Here is a 22,445-nt window from a genome sequence, read left to right as displayed (position 1 = left end):
ACCTTTCTAACACTACTAGTATTTGCATTAATCTCTCCAAATTGATTTGAACCAATGAGCCACCCACACATTAAGGCAGGTTATAATGATAAGGTCTGTAAACAAATCAAGTCGATCTTTGGTTTAATTGAGTCTGAGTCTTGACTCAATTTTATCAAATTCAACTCAATTTTATCACCATACAAACACACACATATATAATTGAATCGACTCATGAGTTAACAAATTGAGTTTCTCTATACTTAGCTCGATTTTAATATTAGTTGACTCATGAACTAACGAATTGAGTTTCTTTATACTCAGCTCAATTTTAATAACTTGATTTGGTTGACTCGAGTCGATATTGGCCAAGTTCAAGTCAAATTTTGATTGAGTCGATGCGCTAATAGTTCGATTCGTTTGTAGCTCTATATGTCATGGCAAATTTTGTTAAAATACCAATATTGTCCACATAGAAGTTAACAAAATATATTCTCACCCTTTTTTTATGGTCCCTACAACTAGTACTTTCCTCTTTTCGACCCTGAAATCTGAATCCCTCCGAGAGCCCTACTTTCTTTTTCCCAGCGTATTTCTCGCTTCTCACCCTCCATCTTAGCTAGAAAGGCTGCATTGACACGTGTTTGAAATTTTCAATACTACAAGTAATGCTATTGAACATTCAATCTATAGTCACGAAGGATCTTAAATCTCTCTTCTCGGCCAAACTTGCCTTTGTAAAAAAGGTACTCCAGCTGTTTTGGAACCACATGAAGCATCAGGAATCTAAAACCAACCTTTGACAAATGCCAGCATCTTTGACAAGGTCTCCTACCTATATTCCACACATTTTGTACTTAGCGCTCTTAAGCAAAGCGGTGAGTTGATGAACATTTCACAGACTCTAAATGCAAGAATCTGATTCTCTATTTACGGTACTCTTTTTTCAGCTTTCCCTCACTTTCATTCCAATCTCTTCCATTTTCCGAACTCCAAAGTCTAAACCCAAAACCAAACTCACACCAAACCTCGCCGGGGAGCAGCCACGTAACAACCAAATTTTCAGTCGAGGCTTATTTATGTGAATGGAAAGTTGAATACTTTCCCTCCCCATTCCATCCCCCAAATACCAACTCCAATTCTTTCAAAGCTTCCAAGTCCGGATCTCTTCCCTGGCCTCCTATTTCCATATAAGACAAAGGGATTTGAAATTCGCCTCAGATAAATCCTCGCCGTGCATCCCTCTTCCTTCCCTCCTAAATCTCCTCTCTACCTCCTATTTCTTAGGGTTTTCCAAAATCAACTGCAATTTCTCAATAATTTATCAAAATCGAATCTTTTTCATTTCCTTATTTGATTCACTCATACAATAATTTAATTAGCTTCGAGTCGGTGGCCAGGAGCATATATTCTTATTTGTTGAATTGCGAGGGCAGTTACAATTCAACTTCCGGGATTGTAAACGGCTGGGTTGTTTCTTCAATTCGGAGCGAGGGTTTTGCTGAGATGCTTCATTCATTGTGGTAATCGGTATGTAAAATTTCGATCTTCATATGGTTTATTCCCCCCCCCCCTCGAACTGCACTTTTTTATCTGTATTTGGCACCATCGTCTGCGACTCTAGATGGGACTTGTCCTTTTGCTGGAGAATAAAGTATAAAAAACCTTTTTGGAAAATACAATTTGCTTTGCTTGCTGATTGCAATTATTGAGAAATTGGAATTGGATTATCTAATAGTATGTTGCTGTCTTTGAACTTGTCGTGGTTGATTTGCATCTATCTAACATTGTTAATGTCTAGCAAAAAAGTAAAATTTGTTACTTTTTATTGAATACAGGAGATTTAGGAAGTATTTTGGGCTGCAATCTCCTGTTTGAGATGTCAGGGTGGAATGTGAATGGCATCAGTTTGATCAATTGCTTCTATCATTTCTCTGAATGGCATCCTTTATTATAGCAGTCTGCCTTTGGGCCTTTCAAAGCCCAGATTACATCACTTGCTGATAAGGTTAATATCAACACCTTCCCTTTCTTTCATAATTAGTAGCAGTAATTTCTGTGTTTGGGTATAGGTTGTGTGGTTCTTGATTGATAGGTTAAGATCTTCATCTGTCAATGTGGCATTTTTCAGGTGTTTGGATCAGAAAACTTGTTTTGCTGTAGATTATTGGGCGGAAATAACTTAGCCATGTTCATCAAGAGAGATCCTCTTGCAGAAGCAACGGAAATGGGTTGCTGTGGTTGTTTTGGTTTTTCTTTTGCTAAAAAGCCGAAAAAAGTTGTGCGACCTAGAGTTTTTGGGAATTACACTTCAGAGGAATCCTTGTTGGATCAAGAGATGGAAGTGGAGGATGGTGAGTTTGATAATGGTGATGTAACTGATACTGGAAATGGGGATGATAGTGACTTGCAAAGTCCGGTCAGACGATCTGAGGAGATTCTCAATTATAGACTTCAAAATTCATTGATTTGCAGGGAAGTTCCAGTGAAGGAAACCCACAAACTTGTGCGGTCTGAAGTAAGTAGCTAAATGACGGTTTGGATGTCAATGCATTTAGCGCTCATCTTTGCTATATTACGAGTATAAATTGATCCTATGGTTGGTTCTTCTAAGGATGAAAATGGGAACAAGATGATTAATGAATATGTTCGTGAATATAAGATTGGTTCTGGAAGCTATGGCAAAGTGGTGAGCGTACTCTTCTTGATATCTACTGCTCATCTATGCCCATAGGCATTTAATCAGTGATTCTGTGGTCTTATGCCTAACAAAATGTCACAGGTTCTTTATCATAGCAGTGTTGATGGGAAATATTACGCGATAAAGGTAATGCCTGCTGCTGTGTTTTCTGAACTGTTGGGACAATTTGGAGACTTTTTTGTAGTTTCTTGCAATATGTTCTGAATGAACTGGCATGTTATGCCAAATTTGTAGCTTATTTTTTTCAATCATTTACTTCATTAATTTGTCAAAAGGCCTTTGGTATGTTTGATAGGCCTATTGATTTGACAATTCGTCGTATGATGAGCCTTCTACTGTTGGTTGAACGTTGAAAATTTGTTTTAGCCAGAATCAGAACCTAATTAGTTCATTTGGGTTTCATGTCAAACCATGTAGACAGAGAAATTAGTCATGGTCCTTTTAGGTATCTGTTGAATGTTATGGTAACATCAAATGAATGATGGAATGGTGAATGGGTACAATTTAGCTGGTATACTGGAGATAAGTAATTTTCTTTCCTTTTGAACACAGGCTTTTCACAAGTCTCATTTGTTAAAGCTGAGGGTTGGACCTTTTGAGACTGCTATGAGTGATGTCCTTCGCGAGGTACTTTTATTGAATTCTGTGGTTAACTTTGTAGTGTCACAGTCAGAAGTTTGGATGATTTCTATTGCATTTCTGATTTATATTCTATTATGATGAGCTTTCTGAAGGTTGGTAGTCTTTCTTATGTTTTGTATTGTACGTGGAAGTTTGCAATTGCGGTCAACTATAGAATAGAGCATTTGTGAGTCTGCTTTTTATTGTGCACTGGTGGCTTTAATGTTTATATTGCTTTCTTGAAGAAGTAGTGAATTTCAATTAGTTCACCATTTTCAGATTATTGGGATTATGAATTAATGCTTTCAATTCTTATGCCTTGCAGGTTTTGATAATGAAAACCTTGAACCATCCAAATATAGTGAATCTTGTTGAGGTGATTGATGACCCAACCACAGATCACTTCTACATGGGTATTCTTCAATATTGCCCCCCACGCCACTCCAACCCTCTCCTTTTAAAGGGACAAAAGAAATAAAAGGAAGAAAACAGAAAAAACAGATCAATGTTCCTGAAATAAAGCACTTGCTCTTCATCTTGCTTTACCTTTATGAATTTCCAAACGTTTAGTGTGTGGGTAGTTTAGTTGACCACTTCTATCTATTTCTTGTTCAGTTCTGGAGTATGTGGAAGGCAAATGGGTCTTTGAAGGTGCTGGCCCACCTGGTGGTCTTGGAGAAAGTACCTCACGGAAGTATTTCCGAGATATAATTTGTGGTTTGATGTATCTTCATGCACATGTAAGAGAAGGATTGTCCATTTTTGACTCATCTTATATGTGCACTTTCTTTACTCTAAGCTAACTGGTCCAATCCATTAAAATGTTATGTTTCCCTTGTGTTGAAGTAATTTTTTTTCTTTTGTTAAAGTTTTTCCGTGATGCTTGCTGTTGCACAAATTACTTGGTCAACTGCTAATCCCAACTGCTGATTTGTGGCAATACTTTTTATTTTTTGGGGGGCTAACCCAAGGCTTCTTCACTAAAACTGAATCTTTTATAATTTGTTTTCTGACGTGCTTTGTGAATATGTTTCATTGCCAATCCATTGTGCTTGAAGTGGGTCTTAATCTTTTCTGTGGTAATTTAAGCTCAAAGCCATCCGAAATAGAGCTTCTTAGTGATGGTGCTCGTCTTTCAGTTTTTTTTCGCTACCAAGCATTGTAAGGGACAGGATTTTCAATTTTGCGTTCTATTAGCCATTGTAGCTGCGCATGAATAAGGTCTGTTAGAGATATAATCACAAAATTTTTTTATCTCGGTAGTGTCCTAGCTTGTGCTGATACTACCCCTGCCTATTGTGGCTTTTACCTGGTTTTACAGCCTGTGTTCTGCTTCATTTATTGCATTGCTTAGAAGACAATATAAGTTCTTCCCCTCTGACGGACGCTACTTAGGCTTATAGATTACCTCCTAAGTAATCTTGCAAGTTGGATCATTTAGGTATTGTCTGGTTGTGGATGGTTTATGGTATTCTTACCTGCATCTAAGATTCTGGTAAGATTGAAACCTCTAAACTTGATTGCTCTCCCAAATCATCTCACCTAGTTATGAGCCTATAACTTTGCTGAAGAAAATGGCCATTTTTTTCCTCCTATGATGTCTTACTCATGCACAGCTTACCTAAGCTTCTGTCTTTATATTTTGTTTGCTCAACATTAAAATGTTCTAATGTTTTGGACTAATTTCGTTCCAATTCCACAGAATGTAGTGCATGGTGATATTAAACCTGATAATCTCTTGGTCACTGCTTCTGGGACTGTGAAGATTGGTGATTTCAGTGTTAGTCAGGTTGTTGAGGTAATGCACTGCTGTTTTCCTGATATTGTTACCTTAAGGTTGATCCTTACTTGATAGAAGAAAGATTCCTTTTAGTAAGGAACTTAAGAAAGATTAAATAGATCAAGAATTTTTCGTTCAACCAAGAAATCGCCAAACACTAAAGCAAGAAATAGTCTTCCTCTTTTGTTATGGCACATCCGCGTTACCTTTCCTTTGTTAGAAATAAGCCTCCATTTTGTTGGATTGTGAGGATCTCCTGGTGAGCAATTCAGTGTGCACTTTGTAATGGGTTTGTTTTTATGACTGTGATTGTTGTTTTATTTTATAGCTTTGCCTCCTAATTTTGGTAGGTGATGTTCTCTTATTCTGCTTTTACTCTTAGGATGATAATGATGAACTTCGCCGCTCTCCTGGGACTCCTGTTTTTACCGCACCAGAGTGCTGTTTAGGTAGTTGTATGACTGATGTTGAAAGTATGCTAGACCTGAGACTTCACTTCTGTATATTTACAGAAGTACTTTGCCCAATATAGTCACGTCATTTTTTTTTTTATATATATATAATTATCAGGTTCAACCTATCATGGCAAAGCTGCTGACACGTGGGCAGTTGGGGTTACATTATATTGCATGGTGTTGGGAAGGTATCCATTTCTTGGGGACACCCTTCAGGACACGTATGATAAGGTATTCAGTAGTCCCACTGCCTCCTCACTTATGTATAAATGTCCTGTAAAGAACAGGAATGCTTGTTATTCTTTTTATGCCTTGTTCATTTGCTGGTTTCTGTAGCTGTTTGTAATTGGGGATTTGTACTCTTTTCGCAGATCGTTAATAACCCCTTGTATCTCCCTGATGGAATGAATCCCCTGCTGAAGGACTTAATTGAGGGGCTTCTCTGCAAAGGTTTGTCTCTCGTCTTTGATTAGCTGATGATGCTCAGAAGTTGATTTCCGCACACATACTGCCATTCCCTTCTTGTGCTCTCTCTTCATTCTCAGCCTGTACACGAAATTCTTGGCCCTTGTATTCTTTCTTATAGAAATTGTCTCTGCAGACCCCGAACGGAGGATGACACTAGAGGGTGTTTCTGAGCATGCATGGGTGATTGGTGAAGGAGGGCCTATTCCTCGGTATTTATGTTGGTGCAAAAGGAACAGCAGATCAAAAGAAGAAGTCTCTAATGGGAGCGCAGTGGATCTTCTCGCTTGACGAGGCTTTCCATTTTTGTATAGCAGTAGAGTTTTTGGTCCCTTTCTCCAGTGAAGGGGGTGACTTGCGAAAACTGAATGAATTATGTATGCGAGGCATCGCAGTATAGAGATGAGAGGCAGTGAGAGTCTCTTTTAGACTTGCTTTGTTTTGTAGAGAGCTATCACGTTTATAACATCTTTTTCTTTTCTGATAATTCCTTGCGTTCATCAGCTCCCAATCTTCCTGCCGTATTATTAGCTATGCAAGTACAATGGAAATGCTATTAGGAGCTTAGTGAGTTGACTTGCTGTTTACAACGTGACCGGTGGATGTTTCAACGTCCCACATCTAATGCTGCTTTTCATTCACATCAAGTGCCTTCAACTGCTGCTTTTCAAGCACCATCTGCCCAGTAAGCTAGCAAGTCAAGTCTGATAGTAGGGGAAGTTTGACAGAGAAGTGAATGCCATGCAAGCACAAGTATTCCCACTTTAGGAAAATAGTTAATGGTACTAACCACCCGCTTGGTTCAGACTCAGCAATGGCAATGTCTATGACCCATCAATAGTTATGGTTTTATTGGGGGTTCCCTTTGCCAAAAAACTGATGCTTGGTAGTAGTAGCTGTATCTGCATAGGAATCTTACCAACCTCCATTTCTCTTCCTCTAATTTTTGTTCTGATTTCATAATTTTACAACAAAATCGACAAAAACCCAGTAAATGAGGGCCACTTTCTGTGGCTTATGGGAAGGGAAAAAGGGAAGACGAGAGAGGAGAGGAGGTATAAATGAGGGTTGCAGACAGAGAGAATGATGGGAGTTTTTTAATCAGCAAGATCTTGGCTTTATCATGTTGAGAATTCGGGAATGGACACAAAAGTGTCCAATTTGGTCCGGAATGGCCATTGAGCACTTTTGGGTCTTCCATAGTGATAGATGTCAACCAATAATCATGTATGTATGGGTGTGTCGAGCTTGAAACCCATTCCATAGTGGTGATTCTCCCTTACCAAACAGCTGGTAAAAGATTTTGGCTCGGGACTTCGAAAGCACCACATGTAGTTTTTTATAGCCGCCATGAACCTGTCCCATCCCTCTTTTAAGTTTGTTCCATTCCATGCCTTGTCTTCATTGATTCTAAGGTAAAACCCACTTTGCCCGTAATTGTAACCTAAATTAATTGCGTCCAATTGACCCCTTATTTATTCCGTTATACCGAGCAAAAAAAAAGGGACATAAATGTCTTCTAATTATTATAAGGTTCTTAATGAAATCAGCTAAATTGTGTATGGTAAGTACTTAATTGTATACCCTCGCTAGCACTATAAATATATATTGGATAGAACAACTACTAATATTTAGTGAGTTTTGTCAACGCTGTCCATCATTTCCATAACCAGATTTTTTTTTTTTTTTTTATAATTGACAGTTTTATGCATGGATCCTGCACCTTACAACTACTATATTTTTGTCTCTGGAAAAAAGAAACTACTATTTTGAACGTTGTATCAGCCATTTTGTTAACAAAGGTGCCAGAACTTATGGTGGATATTTTAGTCTTTCCATATAAAATGAAAACAAGAATAATTGCGAATGCATGAAAGGTAATGTAGCGTGCATAAAACTGATTAGTGGATCAACATCAAGTGATGGAGGACAAATTGCATTTTCTTTTTGTGTTATTTTTAATAAACGATTATAAGGAACTCACAGTAGTGGTAGCAATACAGTCAAAGTACAAGCTTAAAAAAATTTCACATGAGAACTCACACTAGACTTCAACTCACTCAATACCTTTGATATTATTTTTTTTAATAGAATATCACAATTTCATTATTAATGATAGAAATTATATCGTGTTCAAAAAAATTTTAATGCTTTTAATATCTAAAATCACAATTTCGATCACCTAAAATCACAATTTCGATCACTAGATCAAGCTCTCATCACTAATTGCACTTTTACATGAAGATTATTATATTTGTAACGTGTGGACACTCGGCCAGTTCAGATGAGTTTCAACTTCATCTCGACCAGTTCCATACATACGAGGTGACACAAATCTCGACATAACACTAGTATATGATATGATTGATGTGACAATTTGTCACCCTATGATTTAGGTCTACTCCTTAACACTGCCGCCCTACTCTATTCTACTCTATGAGGTAAAACTCTCATCATTTGGTCTCTTAGTCCCGCCAATATCAATGCCGATCACTCATCAACTTGTAGGCATGCAATGCTATCCAACCTTACCAGCCTCATTTTAATCTAAATAACATCTGATTTAAGTATCGGAGTGAACTCGGAGCACAAAACCCCGACCTCTGTTTTTTCTTGTGTTGCAGATGAGTCTTGATTAGTGCTGCAAATGAATCGAACCGCTCGCGTAGGGGGTTTTGGTAGCAAGTGAAGCAAGAAATCAAGAAAGGTTGCATTGAATCCCAAAATCCAGATTTCTGGAAAATTTCAGCTCTATTCTGTCCGGTTTTATTGCACCATGTTAGAGGCCGAATTAGTCTTGGTAAAAACATGAAAGTTCTAGAGAATGGTATTTTATAGGTGCCTACAAAATTTCAGCTCAATCGGAGTAACGTAGCCTGAGAAAAGACCAAATTACCCCTGCTGCCCTGTTTCTACCCGAATTTGAGAATTGCTTCTATAATGGGTTATTTTGGTTGGGAATACTTCTGAATTGGTTCTTGAGGTATTATGAAGAAATGTATCCTGATGTCTTAGCTTTCGAATGGCTTTGGAATCACTTGATTTGGACTTAGGTAGCCTGACTTACAGTTTATTAACCAGAATGCGGTTTGTTCACCTGTTTTTGCGGTTCTGGTTTAGTCTCCTGCATTTTTGGCCGAGTTGCACAAGAAACTGGACTGAGTGGACTTCTTAAACATTGTAGCTCTATCTCTTTGCTTCGAAACGGTGTGTATTTCACCTCCATCCGATAATCGTAGTGCCAACGGTGCCAAAACCGTAAAATGATGTCAAAACTGTCTTTTGTAAACTTCATTTCCGCACTCAATATCAGCTTAATTTTTGTTCTTGTCTTGTTTTGAGCCTACGGAATGGCTATTGAAATGAAATTGTGTTGTGGATAACCTTGGATTTGATTGAGTAAGGATGAAGCCATAAATGGCTGGAAAATAGGAAAATACAAAGGGCATGCTGCCTAAATTATCGCTCGAGAACTAAGTTTCTATTTGAACTGGTATACTTACGTTTGGTCTATGAAACCCTAGTTATTTTTATCCACGGGTCCAAATGTCCTCGTTTCACTTTAAAGTCTTTTTGGACGTTCTACTCAATAATTGTCGAGTTTCTTTGATTGCACCTAATTGTTGTGCTAGATGATCTGTAATATTCTTTCTCGTTTAATTTAGGTTTTCTCGGTGACTGAGGATAATATCCGGAAGGATATTTTACCCGTTGTTTTGCATACATAGGTGAGTGTTCCTTGTTTTTTATATTTCCTTGACTTATTGGCTTGTTATTATTGATTGATAATGTGTTAAGTGCTTTCAATGATTGTTAAAACGAGTTTTCTAGGCGAGTGTGTACTTTATCGCACTCGACCTAAATGAAATGTGAAATTTTCAATGATTAAATGATTAAATGCTAGTTACGCATGAATGTAAGCCGTTTGGCTGAACTGGGCCCTGCCCTTCGTTACCGATCGACTCGAGCCAGAAGCGGACTCGGTCGGGCGATATGGTGACCCTGGGTGAATTTGGTATACTCGAGTATTACCTTGTAGTCCGGCCATGTCCGGATGGGTGGAGTCCGGCCAACGTCCGGATGGGTGGAGTCCGGTCAACATCCGGAAGGGGATGAATGAACGAACGAAGGCACGAAGGTTTTACTTCTCAAAAAGGAAATTTTCAAATAATTGGAAGAATAAGGAAAAATGTCAGGGGAACGAACGAACGAACGAATAGCTCCATGTGAGCTCGTATCTTTTTAATGAATGTGTTACTATCGCTTTACAATGTTTCTTGAATTATTGATACTCCATGTTTAATGTCTTGAATTGATTGTTTGATTATTGTTCGGAACCTCACTGAGTTTTTAGCTCACCCCTTTACTTTTGTTTTCCTTAACAGGGGACGGCGAGCAGGATGAGAGCATAGACTAGCCAGTCTAGTTCTTTTGTTTCTTTTGTAGTGGTTCTCGCCTAGTGCTTAGCACGGGCTGGACGTATGAAGGATGGAGAACCTTTGTATATTCGATATTTTTACTTTCTTTTGGAGATAACAATGTATATAAGTTCCGCTTTAAGTTTTGGATCGTTGCCCTATTTATTCTTGTGATTTATTCCGATTTAATTGAGGACTGTAGTGAACGACTGAGTCCCGGCGAGAGCTGGGCAGGCGACCCGCCGAACCCTGGGGTACGCCCTAGGGGGGGTGGGACCGTCACAGGTGGTATCAGAGCTTAGGTTTCAGATCTCTGTAGTGTATCCTAGGCTTGAAGTTTAGGATGCCGGACTGTGGGATTCGAGCTCGAGTTTTAAAATTGTCAGTTCATCGAGTTCGAACTCGAGTTCGAATTCAATAAAACCAAGTCAAGACTCGACTCGATTAGGCCAAAGCTGAACTCGACTCGATTCATTTGCAACTCTAAGTCTCGATCACATCGGACCTCAGGCTCGTCCAGAATGATCTTGCTTGCACACAATGAGTGCTTGCGCCAATGACAGAAGGCCTAACAAAACAAATAAAGAAACAAACAATTACGGCATTCTCATCAACCGCGTGTTTTGCGGTTGCAGCAGGAGCATGAGGCGAGCCAGCTTTGCCATTAATATGCTGTCGCAAGGATTTTGTTCTCATCTTCCACAGGAATTTTTGACTCGAGACGTTATCAGCCTGCATGTCTTTCATAAGCAATGGCATCACCTCATTTGAATAGTCTAATCATCCAACAAGTGTTGGTTACAATATCTAAACCCAAAAAGAAAAAAAAAATTATCACCTCATTTGGTTTTTTGGGTCACAATCAAAATTCTAAGATAGATGGTGAAATTTATCAGTCTTGTTGTTTTACCCTTAAATTTTGCATCAGATGCGATTATCTGTTGCTCCCACCTATTAATATTAATTGAGCCCTCGTATCATTTGTTTTCCTAATATGATTACGATAGAAAATGCAATGTCGACATTTATTCATTGTTCAAGTCAATAATAATCTTACTAAATCAGCTAAATTAACCATCTTTTATCATGTTAAAAGCCTATTACTATATTCCAACAAGTACGGCTTATGAGGACATGGAGGATAAGTTGATATTATTATTGATGAGTTGACAAGGTAGCCTGAGCTATTATGGAAGCTTGCATTATACTTCTGTTTTTATTTTGGAGCATAAACATGTGCTGACAGGGACAAGTAACCAAAGTTTTTTCTTCTTCCTTTCAAGTACTTTATATTATCTCTTAGTGGTGATTGTGTTTCTTTCTTTCTTTCTTTCTTTCTTTCTTTTTCTTGATGTGATTAGGTAGCAACGAATTCTTGATGCTTTCTGGGCTAAGTACAAAGGGCCACTTTTCTCGTAATTCATAAAAGAGAATAAAAACATCAAAGGAGAAAGGTGAAAGCAATGAATGGAATTGTACGTACGTGTGTTGTATTACTTTGATTGGAAGGGGATCTACGAATATTTTAACCCATTGAACCATCAACAAGTTTTGATTGTTTTACCTATTCCTACAATATACTTATCGATTATGAGATTTTATTTTATTTTATTTTATTTTAAAAAAAAAACTTAATGAACACATTATATAGCCGGTCTTGTGGATTTACCATAGTAGTACTTTTCACGTTATTCCGCGAGGGAAAGCAGTTCGTATTTTCATTTTTGTTAATTACATTTCCGCTATCATTTTAATTTTATAATTTTTATTTATTAAATTATACGATAAAATAAATAGTAACAGCGTAAATATCCATCCAGTAATTGTTTTTATTTTTTTCTTTTTGCCAAGATCTTAATTGGTGAATGTGAATAAAAAAAATCTGACCTGAAAAGCAAGGAAAACCAGACGCAGACAGGTAGATGCCAAACCGAAGTTGATTGCTGCTGCAGGACTTGTACTTCTACTGTTTGATCCAGCCAGGAAATTAATAAGGACGCTCAACATCAGCCAGCCACGTATATTTCTTTCTTTCTCTCTTTTTTTTTTTTTTTTTTTGCCATTCACTTTGCCGTATGGATTGACATTATTATTATTATTGTACGTAAATTTGTTTTCAAGCAAATTATTACATAATTTAAATGCTTGAATTGGATATATTTCTTTCAGGGAAGAATTCAAATTGACCATTTATTTTTTATTTTTTTGATACAAAAATTATTACAATGACAGACACCTAAGCTACTCATAAGACCAGTACGTTAGTGCACTACAAACTCATGCCATCCAAAGATTAATTCATTATTGGAATGGAATTTTAAACAAAAACCTCATAATTTTTTCTTTTTTTTTTTTTGGGTTTTCTTCTGTGGGCCAAAACCTCTTGCTGATGGCAAATATGTTCATCAGTTGGAAATTGTCAGAGTAATCAAAACTGTGAACAACTAGTAGAAGACAAATGTTGACAAATGTTAACTGGCAAATTAGTTGGAGTAGCATGAATATGATTGCTTTAATCATTTTATATATATGTATATATATATATATAACTAAGTATATGCTTAGCCACCGTGTTTGACCAGTTCTAAATCTAATCATCAATATGCTTAGCCCATGTTTACTCTTCTTAGAGATTGATTTGCCTTTGACACTTTGCCTTTGTCCAACCCACGTCACATGGTGAGAAAAGGCAACAAGGGTCAAACTTGTTTACTGATCACCTCATCTATTATTAATTTTTTCCGAAAGTGAGGCTAAAAAATGTTGCTTCTTCTTTCTTCTAATCTATTTACTAAGTAATTCGAATTGGTCAAACATTGTAAAAATATTTCCACTTTGAAGGGAAAAAAACCGCTTCAAAAGCCAAGCATATGAGATCTGTCCACTAATCATCATTTTAACATGATAAGAACCTCCATATTTTCCATTGGTATATGTAAATCCATAACCTAAAAAGTTAGATTACCCTTAAAAATTAGTTACAAAGCCATAAACCATACGTTAATTTTTGAATTGAAATCAATTGCTAATTCGTTCTGTCATATATATGTTTTGTTGAAGAAGACACGGCAGCAAGTAATAATTAATATATTGTACAGATGAGATAGAACAAACAATAATGAGAAATTTCATAAGCAAATAGTCAAAGGCCCCCATGCTTTGCTAGATTTTAGAATTCTTGTTTCACTTCAAATAAAAGAGAGCTAGCAAATAACTTCATTAATGATGAACAAAATCTAATAAATGTACTCGACAAAGTACAACCAAAAGTGGGGAACTTGAACTGGAAAAATGTAGAATAATATGTGAATTTCCGGGCAGAAAAAAAAACTATCTAATTAATCAGGGACTAGCATCGCAAAGAGAGATATACTTTTCTCTTTGGGTCTCTCATTCACTAAACTCCACTTCTCGCCTGCCCTCACTCACTCTCTCTCTCTGTCAAATAACCGCTTCCGCTTTTTCTATCCCTCTCTAACACATAGACACGCACCAGAAAGTGTCTCTGGTAAAATGTTCACCGGGAATCAACTACCGGCCTTTCCAACCTCAGAAAAACATTTATTACGATTTTTCTTGGGCAGTGAAATCTCCTTCCTCAGGCTCTGACTTTTCTCCGGCGTAGATGCTTCAACTTTCCGGCGAGATCCGAACATCTCCTCTGAAACCCGGCGAGATCCGAACATCTCCTCTGAAACCCGGTTCGAATCCAAATTTATTTACTTTTCTCTTTCTGGTATTTATTTGTCTGGTAACTTGCCATCAAAGTCGTTGCAAGTTATCTTTCTGAGGAAAACATCTGAGAAAATAATGAAAATTGTGGAAGTGTTGGTTAAAGATTAAATTTTTATTGGATTTTTTTGGCTTAAATTGGTGCTTTTGTTTATTTGGGATTGGTATTTTTGTATAATAAAGTTGAAATATAGGTGTTACTTGAAGAGGGGTGCGGACTTTTCATATGAGGTGTTCAGTTTTTGAGGTTGTTTAATTGATGGATACGATTTCAAGGAAGTGAAAACTGGTGAAAATTCGAGCAATTAATGGAGTAGCTGATTTGGTATTTCACTATTCAGCTGATAAAGTTGGCATATAGGCGTTATATCAACAAGGGGTGTGGATTTTCCGTACGGGTCTTCAGTTTTTGAGTTTCTTGAATTGATGGACAGGATGGAAAGATAGAGAAAAGTGGTTAAAAATATGACTGTTTGACAAAGTTGCGGATTCAAGATTTCTTTTTCATTGCTTTTCTAATTTGTCCGGGATAGGATATCATGGTTTTAGAAACACAGAAGTTGAAGAAATTGCTGACTTCTTCATATAAGATGAATAAGTTGAATTCTGATTGTTTGGTGGGGGGATTAAAAGGAGGAGAAGTGGCAGTGAGGTCAGGAGTAGGTGATGATGATCAGGGTAACTTTGGATCAAATGATTCTTTTCTACCTGGTCTACATGATGATGTTGCATTGACATGTCTTGCTTGGGCATGCAGATCAGATTATTCCTCATTGTCTTGCCTAAATGCGAGGTTTAATAAGCTAATTAAAAGTGGAGACCTATATGAGCTGCGGAGGCAGTTGGGCATTGTGGAGCATTGGGTGTATTTGGTATGTGATCCAAGGGGATGGGAAGCATTCGATCCCTTTAAAAACAGATGGATGAGGTTGCCTAAAATTCCCTGTGATGACTGTTTTAATTATGCCGATAAGGAGTCATTAGCTGTGGGGAGTGAATTGCTGGTTTTCGGTCGTGAGTTGTTTGAATTTGCTATTTGGAAGTATAGTTTGGTTCATCGTGACTGGGTGAAGTGTGAAGGGATGAACCATCCTCGGTGTTTATTTGGATCTAGTAGTCTTGGTTCGATCGCTATTGTTGCAGGGGGGAGCGATAAGAACGGTAACATACTGAAATCTGCAGAGCTTTATAATTCTGCCACCGGCAGGTGGGAGATGTTGCCAAACATGCACTGCCCACGACGGCTTTGCTCTGGTTTTTTCATGGATGGAAAATTCTACGTGATTGGTGGGATGACTAGTCCAACTGACTCCTTGACTTGTGGGGAGGAGTTTGATCTTAAGACTAGGAAGTGGAAGGAAATAGAAGGCATGTATCCAACTGTTAATAGAGCTGCCCAGGCACCACCTCTTGTTGCAGTTGTTAACAACCAGCTTTATGCGGTTGAGTATCTAACCAATATGGTAAAGAAATATGACAAGGAAAAGAACTCTTGGGATGTGTTAGGAAGACTCCCAGTCAGGGCTGATTCTTCAAACGGTTGGGGTCTAGCTTTCAAGGCCTGTGGGAAAGAACTTCTTGTTGTGGGTGGTCAAAGGGGCCCAGAAGGTGAAGCAATTGTGCTGAATTCTTGGAGTCCAACATCGGGGGCCAAGAATGGCACTTTGGATTGGAAGGTCCTTGGTGTGAAGGAGCATGCTGGGGTCTTTGTTTACAACTGTGCTGTCATGGGTTGTTGAGAGAATTTTCTCCATTGATTACTCAAAACCTATGGATCTCTGATATGTGGCCTTGGTTTAGGTTGTTTCTTCAGACATTTTTTGATTGACCAAAAATTTGTTATCATCTGGATCTCCGTACCTCATATCTCGAGAGGGGGACTAGTTTTACAATTTTGTAAACATTCCTGTAACTAAATGTGCCTCCTGGTGCTCATAATTCTGTGGCCTTCTATTTTCAAGGGTTTCATTTAAGATCCCGTCTTTCATCTTTTCCTTATTCTTGGAACAGTAGAAAGTTGCTTTTTTTTTTTTTTTGGATTTATCTATCGTTAACTGGAGAATGGCAAAATAATGCAGAATTGATGGGATCTGAGTTAGCTTTCTCTTGTGCCTGCATCTTTTGTACTTTGTTCTTGTCCTCGGATGAATTAAAACTGGCTCTATTCATTTAAAGTATTTGTTGATTTTTGCCGCACAGCTTGCTGCAATATAAGACTCCTTCCGGTTCTTTTCTTATGTGTGTGGAAACTTTCAGATTTGCCAATCATATTTCCAGCGCACCAGTCATGTTTGTCCGCATTATAGACCAGTGAAGTTATATCTCTGAGTTGCACACTGTCACTGGCTCAAAGCAGAAATAATGGAGTGAGAGTCATGGACTTAAATTTACATGGGGAGTAGTAGCCTGTGCAGCAATGAAACCTCTGTCACCCAACCCCCACCACACTTTCTTTAGCAGGTTTTTCTTTTTTAGTTTTGTTTTTTCATGTTTTTTATTGCTTCACTGCAATTCAACGCTTTTACTGGGGATGTGGCAATCAGTACCCCATTATCCTCCCTTCACCTGCTGGCCCTGGCAGTACAAAGTACAAACTCACATGGTCATTTTTTTTGTCAATCAAGTAGCCTTCTCAGTCGTAGTCAGTCTTGATTATTGGTCACTGAATCGATGGATTTGGCTTTGATTACTAGTCCCGTTCCGTTTCTATATGCTTGAGCTCTGGAATTGCTGAGGATTTTAGTCTAAGATTGGCTTCGGACAAGTTCAGAATGGGAGTATACGTGTAACTCTTTTGACTTTTCAATCCCAGGAAACACTTAGCTAGCAGAGTCAATCATAACATTCATACATTTTGAGGTTGAATCATTATGCACCAACCCTTTGGTTGGATGGTAAAAATCTGGAAGTCAAGACAATAGTGGCTTGGAACCAACAAAAAAAAAAAAAAAAAAAAACCAAACATTCCTTTCAATTGTGAGCTTTAGAAGGAAAGAGAATAATAAACGAGTTCATCTCTAAAAACTTCTTTCGTTTCTTCCATGAGTTGGAATAAACGTGGAGAAGAATGTGAGACTCCTGACATTTTAACGCTAACAATGCATAAAAAAAAAAAAAACAATCATACAAGAAATATATATACTGCTGTTAAATCATGCACATGTGACATATATTCATAATTATTAATACTATAAAAAATTCGTTACGGTGCCAAAATATAAAACTGTAACTTTTTCTTTGTATGCTATCTTCTTCTCTCGTTACTTTTTTTTTTTTTTTTGTCGACACAGGAGTGTCCGAGTCAATCCTTACGGGGCCCGACTAATCCCCTGCGGCCCGAGCCCGGCGCCCCAACCCAACCAATGCACGATAAGTGCACAAGCGTCCCCATAGCGCAGTTTCGAACCCGGGACCTAAAGGTCCCAAGGAAACGCTGCTACTATGTGATTAAACCCTGCTACCATGTGATTAAACCCGTGGGGGCTTCTTCTCTCGTTACTTGATTTTGCTTCTTCTTTCCTTTCTCCCTTCAACTCTGAAGTGGGGGTAAATATTTAAATAAATATGTATAACCTGATGATACAGAATTCTTGAACACTATGGATGCATGATGAGTTGGGGTATGGTCCTTTTCGCACGGCTTTTGAGTAGTGATTTTGTTTGTGTACTGGATCTAGAACCTTTCATGAATGAATAGGAGGGGCTTTGTTCGTTCGTTATTGAATAATTGTTCTTGGACTGCATGTGGGATCTGACTTTTACTCCGCCACACTTTAGTACTCTCTCCCAGAGGCCCCATAGGCCCATATGGCATATACTTGTTATGGCAAATCTTTGGTGTTTAGCCGGGTCATCTTACCCTTTATGGACAAAGCCTCCTGGAAGAGGAGGAGTGTTTCCACCGCTGCTACTTTTCATCTTTCTTTCAGAGGCTGTTGGAAATCCATAACTCGCACCTGCTGACTCCATCATTGTGTTGTTTATTTATGATCTAGGTACACTTTTTTGTTACTTTTATGAGTGAAGCCCAATTGAAAGATAAATAGCCATCCATTAAGTATTTGAGTAAATTTTATATACACTATTATGGTTGGATGGATAATACATGAACAAATTTTGCACGTGTATCATATATCTAATGGTGATAGTGTATATAAGATTAATCCTAAGTATTTTCTGGAGTTGAACCTGACTCGAGAATTTATTTCTCTTTAAGGGGTTTGACTTTCTATAATATTTAGAGTAAATCTTATATATACTAACACTGTATACACTATCACCATTTAATTCAAGATATGTGTGTAAAAGTTGAATTTCAAATTCAAATTTTGTCTAGTTGTTATTCATCCAATGCTGATAGTGTATACACTGTCAGTGTAGGATAGATTAATTCTAGTATTTATAGCCGTTCTCCTCTTGTTATTTCGAGTAATTTTTTGTATCATAATTTTGAAAATCCAGTTTTTTCTTTTTTATATTTTCATTTGATCTGAGCTTAAAATTTAGATCTGACAATGGACGGAAAAAAAAATTAACTAACATCTACTCGAAAACTAAGCACGAATCGAAGCACCTTCATAAGACTACCTACCTGAAAACTAAAAACGTGATCAGTTAGATGCACTCGGTAGTCATTCACAACAGCGCCTATTCTCTTCAGTTTTGTCAAACAAATCCACAATTAGGCCTTTACGATTGGTTCCCTCACGTTATCGAAATTTTACGGAAAAACAAGTCATGGATAGGAGTATTATAATCCGTATTTGGAGCTAAGGATGCCCTTTGAAAAAGCGGGATTCCGATTAGGGATGCAATCGAATTGAATCGAGATCGAATATCGTCATACACGAACTCGAACTCGATGATTGCGCACAGAACTCGTGCTCGACTCGCATTGGTTTGAGTCAATGCGAGCTGTTATTCTTGGTTTTGATGATCACAAAAGTTCGTTTATACTGACCAAGATTGATCAGGCCTGATGGAACAAGGAAAGCATATGTTTGATTGACTCCAGTCTACGATGCTTTGGATGTGGCAAACAAGATTGAAATAATATAAACGAATTTAGTCATTGTTTTGTTCCGATCAAAGATACTGTCTTTTAAGTATGTCTAGTTTGTCATTCTTGGTACTTTGAAATGTTTATCTAACCTCCTTCAAATACAAATGTTTTTGTCTATCCAAGAATCAGGTTCAAATATGTCATGAAATGCAAGACAACCAAAATGAGAAGCAAAAACAGGACAATCAGGTCGGACGGCCGAAAGGAAACTGTCGGACGTCCGGAAGGATCGGACGCACACCTCGGACGCATATCAAACAGATCGGACGTCCGAAAAATTCCAAGATAACTTGCTAACTCTCGGCCTACGATCGGACGCTGTGCTGTCGGACGACAAAAATCTCATCGGACGTCCGAACTTCAACTTGGCGGTTTTCGGACGTTTGGTTCGGACGATGATTTGATCGTCGGACGTCCGAAAGCCCCAACGGCTAGCTGACCCTTCATCTGCCTTCTATCCGTTGGAAGCTTTAATGAAACCCATTTTTGTTCCCCTTTAAAAGCAAACTGTTCTGAACGAAGGAAGGACTTTTGCACACTTTGTTTACAAGATCTCAAGAGATATTTTAGCTAGAAAATAGTCTCCAAAGCAAGATTTGTTTTAAAGTGGTGTGAATTTCTGGTGAGCATTTCTTTTGTGACTGAAAGGATCTTTAGTGTAGCTTTGTTGAGGGTTTTTCTGAGTAATTGTAAAACTTCTTAGCTTGACTAAGTGAGGCTTAGGGCAAGGAAGAAGTGCTCCCTCCATTGTACATCTAGTTGATCTTCTTTCATCTAAGAGAAGCTGCTCTTCCTAGTGTGTGGTCTTCAAGTTTGAGGATAGCTTGGTAGACACTTGGTTTGATTCCCTAATTTACTTTTCTGTTTAATAAAATTCTCATTGCTTGTCTATACTTGTGTTTCTGATCAATATTGCTCTTGTCTTCTAATCTACTTGGTTGATCATTACTAGAAAAGAAGGTAAATTTTTATTAAAGAAAAAGTGCATAAATTTGGTTAAGATTTTAATCAACCCAATTCACCCCCCCTCTTGGTTGTCTTTGGGACTTACAATTGGTATCAGAGCTTGGTCTCCTTGAGATTAAGCTCTAACGGCTTGGAGTAAAGATGACAACCAGTCATGCTATGTTTGTTGAGGGGCAATCTGTTACTAGGCCTCCCATGTTCAGTGGCTCCAACTATGTTAGCTGGAAAGAACAGATGATTATTTTTTTGCAATCTATTGATATTGAACTGTGGTTTATTGTGAGTGAAGGACCGCATGAAGCTAACTTTCTTGATGCAGATACAGGGCTGCTTCGGCCAAAAATGAGAGCTGAAATGAATGCTCAAGATAGGACTAACCTCACATTGAATGCCAAGGCCATGAATGTTCTTTATAGTGCCTTAGATTCAAATGAATCAATTAGAGTGAAAGGCTGTAAATCAGCCAAAGAAATGTGGGATAAGTTAAGAGAAATCCATGAGGGTGGTGACAATGTGAGAGAACAGAGAAAGGCCATCTTGGTCACAAAGTATGAATCATTTAAGATTGAACCTCTTGAGGATATTGACAAAATGTTTTGCAGGTTCACTGACTTGATCAAAGATCTCGAGGTGTTGGGCAAAGAGTACACCTTGGGAGAGAAGAACAGAAAAATTCTCAATGCATTGGGCAAAGAATGGGAAAATAAAGTGACTGCAATAGAGGAGGCTAAGGATTTAAGTTCTGTGCCTATTGAATCTATCATTAACTCACTAACCTCTTATGAGTTAAAACTGAAATCTAAAGTGCAGGAGGAAGAGGATGCTAGAGCAAAAAGAAATATTGCTCTAAAGACTACTCAAAGTGAAGATGATCCAGCTCACTTGGATGATGAAGATTCGGATGGTGATGATAATGATCTTGCTCTCATCACAAGAGGTTTCAAAAGAATCTTGAATAAAAGGAAGTTCAGAAAGGGAGGACCTAGCAATCAATTCCAAAATTATTCATCAAATGCAAGGAACAAAGGAAAACAAGAATTCAACAAGAAGCAAGTGGACAAATGCTATGAATGTGGACAGCCTGGACACTATGCAAACGAATGCCCCATGAAGAAAATGAAAGATGGAAAAGCTGATCGAAAGCCAAGATTCAACAACTTCCAGATTACTTGGAATGAATGCAACTCTGAAGGGAAAGTTGAAGAAGAGGAAGAATCAGCTCAAATGGCCTTCATGGCTATTGGAGATAATGAGGTAACTTCCATACACTCTCAATCTGAAAGTGATGATGAAGAAGATGATGATCTTGAATCCTTTGTTGAAAAACTGCATAATGCTTTGAAGGAATCTTATGATAAGAACAAGCAGCTAAAACAGAAAATTGCTTTTCTCGTTCATGAAAATGCATGTCTCCTTCAACAAAATAAACAACTAAAGACTGACAATGAATGTCTTGTAAGAGCCGGATTTGATGTTCAGAATGAGCTTGATAGAAAGACAAATATTTGTAAAATGCTGAAGGAAAGACATGGTGATTTAAAAAAGAGAATGGACAACTTGGATGAGACTTTGAAAGCAAGAAAGCAGGAGTTTATCAAAAGGAACATGTCACCTACACATCCTACTATTTTTCAAAGAACATTTGCACACAACAAAAATGCACATGGTTTCACAACATATAGAAAAGGTGGATTGAGATATGTCAAACCAGTACATGTTAAGGACTCTTCCATTGTGTGTGGTTTTTGTTGTCAAAGAGGGCATTTGAAAGGTGATTGCTATGTGAAAAGAAATCTGAACAAAGGGATGAAATGCATGTGGTTAGTTAGATACAATGCTAACTATTGCGGACCTAAAAATTAAAAAGGGTACCAAACACTTTCTATTTTCAGGAAAAATGATCAAACAAGTCCAAATGGTTTATTGATAACGGCTGCTCAAGGCATATGACCGGTGATCCCTCCTTGTTCATAAAGCTAAAATCAAAATCAAGTGGAAAGGTGACATTCGGTGATGATGTGAAAGCTAAGACAATTGGTATAGGAGATGTTGGTAAGGATGGTGAAACTTTTGTCCATAATGTGCTCTTAGTTGATAACTTAAGTTATAACTTGCTTAGTGTTAGTCAATTATGTGATAAAGACTTGAATGTGTTATTCAAAAAACATGAATGCATTGTGCTTGATTCCAAATATAATATTGTGTTCAAAGGTAAGAGGTTCAACGACATATATATTGTGGTTCTTGATAAAATTGATTCATCTAG

General features: G+C 37.8%; 2 protein-coding genes across 4 annotated transcripts; both read left to right on the top strand.

The window, feature by feature from the left end:
- The first annotated feature begins 878 nt into the window (after positions 1 to 878).
- LOC113708091 (serine/threonine-protein kinase GRIK2) lies at positions 879 to 6,488 on the top strand. Of its 2 annotated transcripts, XM_027230567.2 has the most exons (13): positions 879 to 1,509; positions 1,818 to 1,987; positions 2,111 to 2,497; positions 2,594 to 2,668; positions 2,762 to 2,806; positions 3,233 to 3,307; positions 3,627 to 3,714; positions 3,917 to 4,041; positions 5,004 to 5,099; positions 5,464 to 5,530; positions 5,652 to 5,767; positions 5,908 to 5,986; positions 6,138 to 6,488. In XM_027230567.2, exons 3-13 carry the CDS (start codon positions 2,168 to 2,170, stop codon positions 6,290 to 6,292), a joined length of 1,251 nt encoding a protein of 416 aa, XP_027086368.2. In that variant the 5' UTR covers positions 879 to 1,509; positions 1,818 to 1,987; positions 2,111 to 2,167; the 3' UTR covers positions 6,293 to 6,488. The 2 variants fall into 2 exon arrangements, with proteins under 2 accessions (XP_027086368.2, XP_071915167.1); XM_072059066.1 differs by lacking the exon at positions 1,818 to 1,987 and having other exon boundaries at positions 1,373 to 1,509.
- Positions 6,489 to 13,810: 7,322 nt separating this feature from the next.
- On the top strand, positions 13,811 to 16,124 carry LOC113708102 (F-box/kelch-repeat protein At5g60570-like). 2 transcript variants are annotated; one of them, XM_027230577.2, is made up of 2 exons: positions 13,811 to 14,090; positions 14,346 to 16,124. In XM_027230577.2, exon 2 carries the CDS (start codon positions 14,691 to 14,693, stop codon positions 15,888 to 15,890), a length of 1,200 nt encoding a protein of 399 aa, XP_027086378.1. In that variant the 5' UTR covers positions 13,811 to 14,090; positions 14,346 to 14,690; the 3' UTR covers positions 15,891 to 16,124. The 2 variants fall into 2 exon arrangements, with proteins under 2 accessions (XP_027086378.1, XP_071915162.1); XM_072059061.1 differs by having other exon boundaries at positions 13,811 to 14,120.
- The last annotated feature ends 6,321 nt before the right edge of the window (positions 16,125 to 22,445 follow it).

The sequence above is a fragment of the Coffea arabica genome, chromosome 1e (genome assembly GCF_036785885.1).
Source record: "Coffea arabica cultivar ET-39 chromosome 1e, Coffea Arabica ET-39 HiFi, whole genome shotgun sequence".
Classification (NCBI taxonomy): Eukaryota; Viridiplantae; Streptophyta; class Magnoliopsida; order Gentianales; family Rubiaceae; genus Coffea; species Coffea arabica.
Note: the sequence above shows the minus strand (reverse complement) of the source record. Positions and strands in the feature narration are given on the sequence as shown.

Excerpts from the sequence above, each read along its gene's own strand:
- LOC113708091 (XM_027230567.2), top strand. The coding sequence starts at position 2,168 with ATGTTCATCAAGAGAGATCCTCTTGCAGAAGCAACGGAAATGGGTTGC. Across the intron at positions 3,308-3,626 it reads TGAGTGATGTCCTTCGCGAG|GTTTTGATAATGAAAACCTT; the intron begins GTACTTTTATTG and ends TATGCCTTGCAG. Across the intron at positions 5,987-6,137 it reads TGAGGGGCTTCTCTGCAAAG|ACCCCGAACGGAGGATGACA; the intron begins GTTTGTCTCTCG and ends TTGTCTCTGCAG.
- LOC113708102 (XM_027230577.2), top strand. The coding sequence starts at position 14,691 with ATGGTTTTAGAAACACAGAAGTTGAAGAAATTGCTGACTTCTTCATAT.